The sequence below is a fragment of the Canis lupus genome, chromosome 21 (genome assembly GCF_011100685.1).
Source record: "Canis lupus familiaris isolate Mischka breed German Shepherd chromosome 21, alternate assembly UU_Cfam_GSD_1.0, whole genome shotgun sequence".
NCBI lineage: Eukaryota > Metazoa > Chordata > Mammalia > Carnivora > Canidae > Canis > Canis lupus.
Genome location: NC_049242.1, coordinates 27,323,777 through 27,334,906, shown reverse-complemented (window position 1 = coordinate 27,334,906; position 11,130 = coordinate 27,323,777). Strand labels below are relative to the sequence as shown.

Genomic DNA, 11,130 nt, shown 5'->3' with positions numbered 1-11,130 from the left:
CGAGACGTGAATCCAAAGCGATACATCAGAAGGCAAATGGCAGGGCAGGCAGTTTACACATCACAGGACTGGGAAAGGAAAGGGCCACGGAGCCCACAATTGTAAGCCTTAGCAATCTGATCTGGTGAGAGACAACCTTGCTTGAAAGGAGCTCAGTTGGTGAAATGGGCAGACACTAGTCCGGACACAGTGTCTCAGAATTCCCAGAATTCCAGAAAGAATGGGGATGCCCGAGGGGGTGGCCTTCCCAAATCCTGGGCTGTGGACACTGGTCATGGTCACCAAGAGTACAAGGGGGCTCTCAGCTCAGTTGGCCGTAAAACTGGAGCCACTTTGCCTAGTCGGCTGACCACTCTCCACCTGGGAATTCTGCAAGGGACGGGGAAGTGGGGACCCTGCGCCTTGCCCTGGGAGAGACAGAGGGTGTAGGTGCACCACCGGGGGACAGCCCTCAGTGCAGGGACCCTGGAACAAACAGTAACAGGGCAACCCTCTCTCTCCTCCAGGCGGATTGGTCTGGGCATCCACCACAGGAGTCTGCAGCATCTGGCACCCCCAGCAGTGACTCCTGCTTGTCCCTGAGAGCTGACTGAAGAGCAGGAGCCTGATCTCTCTGCTCTGAGACTGGAGATCAGATTCCAGCCATTTTGTGCTGGTCTCCTAAAGTGACACAGGGAGCTTTCAGGGAACGAAGCCACACAGGAAAGCCAGAAAGAGCTCACAAGAGCCAGGCCCCATGGCAAGGGGAGGTATAAACCAGATGAGGAACAGACCCCTGAGCATCAGTGCAGCATGCCCCTCCCTCAGAAGATCAGCTCCGAAGATCCCATGAACACCATGTTTATGGACATCAAAAGACTGCGTATCCCGGGTGTGGGACAACACAGTATACAGAATTTGAGCATTTGCCTAATTATTCTCATACCTGCGGTTTAAAATTTTATGATGCTTTTTTGTCTTTTTCCCCTTTTCACCTGGTTTCATATTTTCTCAACTCTGATTTTAAGGCTTTTGTTAACATCAATTTTTTACATTTATATTTTATAGATACATTCTTCATGTTTGGCTTTTTGTCACTGGAATGAATTTTATGGTTCTCCATCTATAAGTTTTGCTTCCTGACAATTTTGAGATTTAGTGTCTCACGCTCATGGTATATCCATAGCCTATGCCAGTTTGTCCAGATAACTCTGTCTTCCTCCATATCTGGATGGGAGTGGATTTTCCTTTGGGAAGACAGGTTTGGTCTGCTTTGCTTCGCTTTGCTTTGGTTAATGGATGGCAGGGAAGCAAAAGACATGTGAGGTAACTAGAGGGGAGATCACGGGCCTGCTCAGGACTTCTTCAACTAGCCTTTCTCCCTGGTCTCCCTGGGCACATGGAATGAATCCCCTCAACTGCACATGAAATCCCAATTCTGCTGGAGAGCCCAGCCTTAAGGCCCTTTGCTCATGCCTGCCTGCCTCCTCACCCCTGTGCCCTATATACCTGCAGGTCCAAGAATCCTTAGGCTACTACTAGGTCCAATCCCGATGTCCCCTGTGAGGATATGCCTTTCTACCCTTGGACATCTGGGATCTTTATAGGATTCCAGAAAGTAGGGAACATTACTATTACTGCATGCATCCCTTGAGTGCCCAGGAAGCTGCATTTTCCTCAGAAGCCATGAGATAGCATTAGGCAAGTGTTCATGGGATGAGACCAGGGCCTGAGGTTCAAGGGACCAGACTCTGACATGGGTCACATAATGATTGCATGAATGGGAGTTACTTAGGCCTTGGGGGCAGGAGAAGGATCCCACACCGTGGCTTCTCTACTGCCCTCTGACTTTTAACAGCCCAGTGCGCTCACCGAGGAGCTCCTCTAACCTCCACCTACAGGCATCTGCACAGATGGTTTGGTTTCACATGGTGTTGTATTGTTTTGTTTCCATGAGCCCACATCAGAGATATGCCTGAGAATGAGAGACAGAGAGAAAGAGAGAGAGACTCAGAGGGAAGCAACCGGTCCTGGGTCTCATGCTATTGGACCATTATGTGCCCACTTGTCAAACATTGCCTCCTTGGGAAGTCATCTGGAGGGTGAAAAATCTCCATGCTCAGGCCTCAAAAGGAGGCAGCATGAACCAACATTGAAGTGGGTATCGGGATATTTGTAGAGGACAACCATCAACTCATCCCATTACAGACCAACGTGCGACCAAGGCCCTGTGTGGTGCAAATGGCACCCACACTGGATGCTCAGGGATCAATGTTCCCTATGCAGTACTTCATGCAGAACACTGGATGTGCTGGAGACCCTCAATGTCTACGTATCCCCTGAACCGATCAAGCTGCTGTCTCCCCTCAGGTAACTAAGGTTGGAGGAATTAATATAGCTATAGAGAGGTTCAGAATTGCCGAGGAAAAAAAGAAATCAGAAAACAAGATCAAAAGAAAGACATGCACGCTATTCATCGGTGCTAATATTTCATTAAGGGACATAAAACACTACACACAATTCTAAATTAACACTAAAAAATAAACGAACTGCATGGGTTAAATATTGGCAATCACAGTACCCGCAAAGCTACCAGCATTGACACAAGAAAAAAACATCTCAGTAGAAAACACAATGTCCATTTGCAGAGCCCACAGCGGGTGCTAGAAGCTGAAAACCCAAATGCAGACATGTGTAAACCAAAGAGAGCTTAAAGTCTTAGTTTCTATTTCCATTGTAGTGACAAGTGCTCATTCGAAATTCTTTCCATTTCTTGGAGAATCTATTTGAAGAAGAGAAAATTGACATTCCAGAGGGAAGAGTAGCCTTTGCAACAGCCCATGGATTTCCCTAAAGAAAAGTGCAGGGTGTGTTTTGGGGGTGGGTGTCTGTGCATGGCCCCAGGAGCATGAGAGGCAGCACCCTGTGGACCCAAGAATATCCATGCAATGTAGCTGAGCAAGCACTGATTCCCCACATCAGTCCAGGAGTGGGCCACATCCTCAGGTCCACAGACACCCCATCAGGGTGCAGTTCGGTGGAAAAAAAGTATCTGAAGCCAGAAGATGACTCATTCACTCTCAGTATCTTCTGAGGATGAAAAGACCTGTACGTCATCATGGAGGACACTCCAGGTGACACAGACACAGGCTCTGTCCGAGATGGGGGCGGAGGGGGGAGGGAGGGTCCTGAGCAGGGCCTGGCTTCTCAAGAGGAAGGAATGAGGGAGCTGCTAGGAACCTGGAGCTCCAGGAGCTTCTGTCCAATCTGGTGAAGACCATTCTCAGGGGCTGAATGGGGGCCAGCACAGAGGGTGGCCGTGGGGGCACGGTGCACTGCTGCAGCCTTTCCAGGTGAGGTGTGGCATGTGTGACCTGGGGGTCATTGCTTGGCAGGAGGGCAAGTGTCTTCCTGGTCTGCGGGGGCATGGCTGTGCATCCAAATGCACATCTGCTTGCCAGAGGACACAGACTCCCTAAAATCCCCGAATGGGCTTCCTCGATGATCCTAGAGCAGTGCTGGGAGGGCCTCCATCGTGGTTTTTTTGGGGGTTCTGGAACTTGTCTAGGGGCATCTGGGCACATTTCTTGCCTGGAGTCTGGAGGGGCATTTGGGAATTGTCTGCCAATGCATTGCTGACAGCTGGTGGGGTGTTCTCCTCAGGACACTTGGGCAGTGCCTGGGTGTGTCAGAGCCCATGGACCTTGGAGCCAACCTGCGGACCCTCATGGGAGACTCTGAAGGCCCTCTTGGATCTCAGCTGCACAAATAGCCCATCAGCCCTGACACAGGGTTGGCGTGCCGGCTGAGCTGTGTCAGCGGTTGGCATTTCCTGGGCATCAGGAGGTCCACCAGGTGGCCTGAGGCAAACTTTAGGGCTACTCAGAGGAGATGTGGAATGGGACCAGAGTCTCATGTCAGGGGCCTCAGTGCAGGGCTGCATCAGCAGGCCAGGCTCAGGGATAGAAGGCCTCCTGGTGGTGTAGACAGGCTTTGGCATATGCGGACACTGTGGGAAAAGAGAAGACTCAGGACACTGTGAGTTTCACCTTGGCACCAAAGCAAAATGAACATTTGTTCAAGAAAGAAACCAACAAATTCCCAAGTTTCTGTAACCTCCCCAGAAAAGGTAAAGACAGAAATGGCAACTGTTGACCAAGGAGTAGGGAATCCTGCTCCAGGACTGGGCGGAACAAATGCATGACAGGATGCTGTTGATGCACTTTTGACATCGGAAGGTCCTGCCACACCTCTATGCTTACTCCCTTGGACCGGCTCTTCCATCTGCTCTGCTCTGGAGGTGATAGGAGTCCTGCTGCTGGAGAGTCACAGTGGCAGCTCCTGAGTGGGGATGGCCAGTGTGGGATGATGTGTCACGAAAGACAGTGGTCTGTTCTTCTCTGAGGATGGTATGTATTTCAGGAGTGACCACCAAGGACCTTCACACATGAACCAGCCCACTGTTTACACACATACAAGACATAAGGCAACATCATGGGCACCAAGGGAAAACTGCGTGCAAAGTCCACGCCATTCAACTGCCACTGGTCAGAGTGGAAGTGGAGCCCTGCCCTCCCCCAGGAGGCAAGTGGAGCCCAGTGAGTCCTCCACAGAGCACAGCAGTGGGAAACAGCGCACACTCACCCTCACATAATCCCAAGATTCTGTGCCTTCCTTCCAGGTGCCCTTCTGCCCCTCTCGGGGTCTCCTGGAGAACCTGTGGAGCAGGGCCTTCCTCTGCTCTGCTTCTTGCCTGCACAAGAAATCAAAGCATGGAAAGGAGAAGGAACTCAATTCCCTGTCTTTCAGCCAGACACCTGCTCTGGGCTTGGCCAACATGGTCCTTTCCCACCTCAGCCATTCTACGCCCATCCCTGCCCCACATCCTAACTACAAGGAGCTGACCAGGTCATCCAAGCAGTTTCTTACATGCAGAGTCTCTGAAAGGGTCTGCCTTGGCATGTGCCTAGCTCCATACATTCACTGGTGCAGGGACACTTCTCGAGCCACAAAACCCCACACCAAGTCAGCAAGGAAGAGCAACATCAAGGAAATGTGGTCCCTGTTAGCCTGGGAGCTCCTCTGCCTGCCTCGCCTCGCCTGACTCTGCCCACATGCTGCACTGCACACAGTGTGCATGCGCACAGACACGGTGTCTGTCGGTATCATGCCTGGCATTCGGGTCAGCAAGCCCCATTACTCACCTTTGTCTCTCTACCTTCTCCCTCTCAGCCTGGTTCAACGGCTCAGCCTGGTGCCGCTGGTCCTGCTGACTCCATTGCTCCACGTTCTCCTTCAGCCCCTTGGAGCCCAGGCCAAGGGGAGGAGGGTGGCACCCCAGTGTTTTATGGGGCATCTGGTGCTTGATGCCTTGTTTCCAAATGCCCCGCAGTCCCTGCACTTTACCTGTGAAGGAAAGGGGGGTGGTCAGTGCATCCACTCAAATGCCAATGAACCTGCCAAGCACTCGGATGGGAGGCCATCCTCAGGGAATGGCACATGGGATGAGGACAGGCAACAACCTATCTGGCTAGTGAGGTGCCAGCATAGTGAAGACCTCAGGATGCATCCTCCCCCAGCCAGTGGTAGGGAGAGGTGGGGAGGAGGGATTGCAGGTGTCAAGTTGAAGACAGGTGGAAACATCATTAAGATTCGGGACAAACACAAGCCTGGATCTGATCTTATGCTGTCTTGGGGCTGATTCTCAGAGCTTCTGAGTGTCCCATGTGTATCCTGCTGGGATTCCAGCTCATGTCAGGATGGACAACAGGGTCTGGTCAATGATCTTCTGGGAACCTAGCCTGTCTCAAGACTCCTGGCAGAACTTCTGTTTCAAAACCCATGCCAGCCTCCACACTTACCCTGGCATCCTCCTGTCTTGTCTGGGAACTCTGAGGACCAGTCCTGCTGTCTGGGGCCTCTTGCCATTCTGGGCTCTCAAGGGTCTGTCAGGCCCAAGCTGGGAGTGACGGGCCACCATCAGTACCACAACCTAGAGGGACAAGTCTGTCTGCTTTAGGAATGGGTTTCCAGTAGCCTGAGGGAAAAGAAACAAGAGAGTCCTATTCACCATGAAATGGGTCTCCTCCCTGTACTGTCTCCCCAAGGAGGCATTAGCGAGTGTCAGGACTATCGTGACAAACACACATTTCCCCCTGTCACTTCTCTTTCCTCCTTCCTGTTTATGCCCTCCTGGCCAAGCCACATCCCTGCTCTGATGGATGCCACCAATAAGGAAGGTTGTTGAGTCTGCCTTGAAGGACTTTTGCTGACACTATCATTAAGTCTCTCCAAAATCCCTTGGGAAGCAAAATCAGGGATGGCACTTCTCCAAATTGAGGTCTAGAGGGATCCACTATGGAAGACTCAAAGTGAACAGGCTTCAGGAAAGTGGAATTCCCTTTCTAATATCTGAATGCCCCAGGTGACACCGGAGGAAACCATGATTATGTCCAAAGTCACTTGGGAAACACATTCTCCTCTACTCCATGATGGAAGCTGCCCATGTGAGCCTATGAACAGTCCCATTTCATGGGCAATGTCCCCAATACAGCCTCACCAAATTTGAAAAAAAAAAATATATATATATATATATTTTTTTAGCTTGTGGGAACCAGTTAACTCTTCTTTTGAAAAATGTAAGTTTTTTACGAGAGAGAGTGTGTGCATGTGTAAGGGCGAGAGATCACATAAGCTATAGGAAAGACAGATGGAAAAGCAGACACTCCAGTTATCAGGAAACTCAGTGAGAGCCTGGATCCATCTCCAGACCCTGAGATCATGACCTGATCCAACTCAGTCCCTAAAACAATGGAACTGGCAACGTGCCCTGATGCTGTGTCTCCTCTAGGCCTGCAGTGCCCACTGAGACATTTGTGGGCATTCTGTCCCTGCTCGTACACCACCCCACACCAATTTGACACCTGAGTTCCCATTCCATTCGAATAGGAACTTCCAAGAGTCCGGGGCATTCACAGCCATGCCTTGGCGCAGTCTCTGTTCTCAGAAAATGTTAGACCAGAAAGAGTCCTTAACCCATGGAGGAAGGGACAATCCCTCCAAGATTTCCTCACTCTCCCAATGCTCGGTCAGGGAAGGTAGGAACAGTGGTCCGAAAAGCTCACCTGAAGTGGAATTGTGGACTTTCCGTCTGTCAGGAGAGGCTGAAAAAGGTCCTGGACAGACTCCACTGCAGGAGACTATGTGTCCAGAGGAATGATCATAAATGGCCTCTTCCGTTCCTCCCGGACATTTATACTGCCCCAAGGTCACGTGACGTTTCAGCCACTTGAAAGACATCCATCAAATCCTCTTAGCTGCAGCAGGGATTGAGCCCATCAGCAGCTGCAAGGAAGCTAATGATGCCCTCATCAGAACGATTTCAATGACTATGTGTGTGTGCCTGGTGTGTGTGTGTGTGTGTGTGTGTGTGTCTCTCTGAATGGAGATGTAAGTCCATGCGGATTTGGTGGATACCAAAATTTCTGCAAGTGAAATCATAGTGGTACATTTTAGCGTGGGAATTAACCTCAGGACTCCTGTTTCCTGACTATTGGTATTTTACCAACACTTCTGCTCGATTTAGAGCTAATGGCAATGAAAATGGGGTCAAAGTTTGAGGATATTCATGATGTAATATTCATTTTGTCAATTAAAACTTCCAGTTAAAAACGGAGATATCATAAAGAGCATCCTACACAAAAAAATTTTTGGACTCCGTGGTTACAGAATAGATATCCTAAAATATGGTGGCTTACGGGATGACACATTTATTCTCTTAGTGTCCAGTGATGACGAGTGAACGTCAAGAATTCAGCAGGGCCCCAGTGCTTCTAAAGCCCAGTCACTAACGAAGGCCTGGCAAAATGCTCCTGTTTCTCTTGGCCTCTGTTTAGTAAAGAAGACAAATAGACTTTGGTTTCCACCTTTCCTAAGACTTATCCAAATTCATAAACTGGAAATGGTCATGGTCAAAAGTAGGAATTGTCTTGTCAACTCAAAATTTTCAGCAGACACTACCAATTCTGTAAGCAGAATAAGCCATAATGACATTTCCAAACCACGATCTAACGCAGTGCCTTCCTCCCTGCATCTACAACTGCCAAAACATAATGTGTAAAAAATGTGCAAGCCTACAACATACTCCAATTAAATCAAAAGTATATAATGGATATTGGTGTAGAATTACCTGAGGAACACTTATAATTAGGCATATAAAAACTGGATTTAAGATATAGACTTGCAGGAAAAGGAGTTTTAAAGGAATGTTTCCCAAAGCATAAAACCAGCCAGAGGAATTCTTTTGTTGTAGACCCAAGACACACCTAGGTAGAAAATGATATTCATCAAAACCTTCATAATCTTTGTATATTGGAATCATAGTAGAGAGAGATGAAGGTGTAGAAGCAAAGCAATGGATGCCACGTTCCCAAATAATTGGTTACAGCTACAAACATTCTGGCTGGTGAGGAGAACGTGTTCCTATGTCATATCTCAGCTCCTTTGGGAAAGTGATCTTCCCTGTCCTACAGGACTGACATCTGATACTCCTTGGCTCACTTGTGGTTATTCTAAGGAAAAGGACTTTCAAAAAGATTTCCTCTGAACATAGAAACTCTGAACAAATTCTGTACAGAAAAGTGCAAGGACAGTTAAGGAGGTAGAGAAGAATCTGAAAGTGTTGCCTGTTTTGGGAGGCAAGATTAGGAGGTGGGCTGACCTGAATGTTCTCTATGAGAAAGGGACCACCCCCAAATCCCGTAATCCAATCAAGCGATTAGAGTAGATTAGAGGATTTTGTGCCTTATCCCAGGGCCCAAAAGCCATAAAAGGTGGAGGTAAGGGTCACTATCTGCCATTTGGAAACTGGCTCAGTGAGAGAAGCTTCAGAGAACCTGAAGTTCCTGGTTGAATTTATCTTGTGGACACTGTTTCTGCCGACATGGAGGCTGCCTACCTCCACCACTCAGAGGAGTCTCAGTTCAACGACTCTCCCAAACCCCAATCATGCTGGTCAAAGAGAGGTGGTGCTGAAGTCTACGGAGGACCCTCTCTGCCTGAGAAGACATCCCCTGCATCAAAGACACTTTCCTCCCTGACTGATCCTTTGGCTCCCGCATCAGCAGGGCGGCCTCCCACCAAGATGCCTCTGAGTTGGGAGGGCCTTTCCCAGGTGGGAGCTGGGCTTCAGAACATGGGAAACACTTGCTACGTGAATGCAACCCTACAGTGTCTGACCTACACAGAGCCCCTTGCCAGCTACATGCTGTCCAGAAGCATGGGACAGCCTGTAGGAAGCAGACATCCTGCATGCTGTGTACTCTGCAGGCTCACATGACCCGGGTTCTCTGCCATCCTGGACGTGTGCTCCTACCCCTTCCACTCCTGCTCGCCGCCTTCCACACACACAAGCAAGAAGATGCCCATGAGTATCTCATGTTCATTCTGGATGCAATGCAGCAAGCATGCTTGCCTGAGGACAAGCCCTCAGACTCTCAGCATGCTCAGGACAGCACCCTCATCCAGCATATCTTTGGGGGGTACTGGAGGTCACAAATCCAGTGTCTCCACTGCCAAAGCATTTCCAGCACTCTGGAACCTTACCTGGACATCAGCCTGGACATCGGGGCTGCTCAGAGTGTCAGCTAAGCTTTGGAGCAGTTGGTGAAGCCCGAAATGCTTGAAGGTGAAAATGCCTACCATTGTAGTAAGGGTCTAGAGAAAGTGCCTGCGTCCAAGGTGTTGACTTTGCACAGTTGTGCAAAAGTCCTCATCCTGGTCTTGAAACGATTCTCAGACTTCACAGACAACAAAATGACTAAGGAGGTGCAATATCCTAAGTGCCTTGACATGCAACACTACCTGTCTGAGCAGAGGGCAGGACCCTTGGTTTATGTGCTCTATGCCGTGCTGGTGCATGCTGGGTGGAGTTGCCACAGTGGACGTTATTTCTGTTTCGTAAAGGCAGGAAATGGCCAGTGGTATAAAATGGATGATGCTAAGGTCAGCGCCTGCGTTGTGACTTGTGCCCTGCGCCAACCTGCCTATGTCCTCTTTTATATGCAGAAGACCGATATGGAAAGAGACCTTGTGAGTGGGTCAGTCGAGGGAGGAATCGCATCTCCCGAGGCAGACCCCGCGGAGGTGGGTGAGGCCTCAGGAGAGAGCAGAAGAGATCCCACTGTGAACCTTGCTGAGTCGGAGGAGCATGGGGAAGAGACCTCAAGGCAACAAACCACATTAGACCAGGGGAGATGCCTCCAAGAACGCAACCGACCTAAGCCTGAACTTCATGTCAGGAGAAGAGAAATTGCTCTTCCTGAGAATGCAGTCATCCTTCAGCACTCCAAATACAGACATGAGATGCCCAAGAAGCATCCTCAGCAAACCATGGACCTGCTCCACACTGCAGCTGGGATGATCCCACCTCACGTGGCCGGGGATGTGGCCAAAGTCCCGCATGTGCCAGGGAGAGCCAGACCAACCAAGAGGACGAGCAAGAATGGACAGAGGTCTAGGGAAGCAGTGCAGGGATGTGTCTACTAACTTTGTTGCACATGGACACACACACACACACACACACACACACACACACGGTGTCACTCACTCACCAAACCCAAACACAGTCCCACACTGGAAATATTTGGTGTTGTGTGAAATGTGTGTTCTGCATGTATGGAAGAACCATCTATCTGGGTGTGTTCATGGGCTATGGCCTTCGACTGAAACTAGAGGACACTGACATTTAAAGCGGGTTCATTGTCATGATCTTATATTGGAATAGTGTGGATTCATATGGGGTCTATCCAGGAACCGGCCTCTCTTTCAGCCTTGGGGAGAGTAGGGGCAACTTGCAGGTGAGAGGCAGTGAGCAGTCAGGATTGAGAGTGGATATGATGCTGAGGACCTGGATTTGAAGTATGTTCGACCCTCTCATCATGCTCCCTACTTCCCATTGCTTATCTTCTATTTATATCGAAAAAATATTTGCCTGAACAGAAGTATGCGTGGGGCCTTGCCAGCGATGTGTTTTTGTCATTGCTTGGAAATGGTAAGAAAGGAATTAAATGCTTATTTTGGGGAGATAACTGCATCCAGCCTGATTGAATCACATTGATTATATTATGTTCCCTTCACTATCTCCTACATTAA

The 11,130-nt window shown here is 49.5% G+C and overlaps 1 protein-coding gene and 1 pseudogene across 1 annotated transcript; one reads left to right on the top strand and one right to left on the bottom strand.

Annotated features, from left to right (window-relative positions):
* Positions 1-4,237: 4,237 nt before the first annotated feature.
* LOC119864933 (putative protein FAM90A24P) lies at positions 4,238-6,010 on the bottom strand. The gene is made up of 4 exons (XM_038569349.1): positions 5,841-6,010; positions 5,184-5,385; positions 4,598-4,732; positions 4,238-4,418 (listed from the first exon to the last, which is right to left on the bottom strand). Exons 1-4 carry the CDS (start codon positions 5,905-5,907, stop codon positions 4,238-4,240), a joined length of 585 nt encoding a protein of 194 aa, XP_038425277.1. The 5' UTR covers positions 5,908-6,010.
* Positions 6,011-8,920: 2,910 nt separating this feature from the next.
* On the top strand, positions 8,921-10,524 carry LOC119864932 (annotated as a pseudogene).
* Positions 10,525-11,130: the final 606 nt, after the last annotated feature.

Excerpts from the sequence above, each read along its gene's own strand:
- LOC119864933 (XM_038569349.1), bottom strand. The coding sequence starts at position 5,907 with ATGGCAAGAGGCCCCAGACAGCAGGACTGGTCCTCAGAGTTCCCAGAC. Across the intron at positions 4,733-5,183 it reads GAGAAGGTAGAGAGACAAAG|GCAAGAAGCAGAGCAGAGGA; the intron begins GTGAGTAATGGG and ends TTTCTTGTGCAG. Across the intron at positions 4,419-4,597 it reads GTGCGCTGTTTCCCACTGCT|GTCCTTGGTGGTCACTCCTG; the intron begins GTGCTCTGTGGA and ends TCATGTGTGAAG.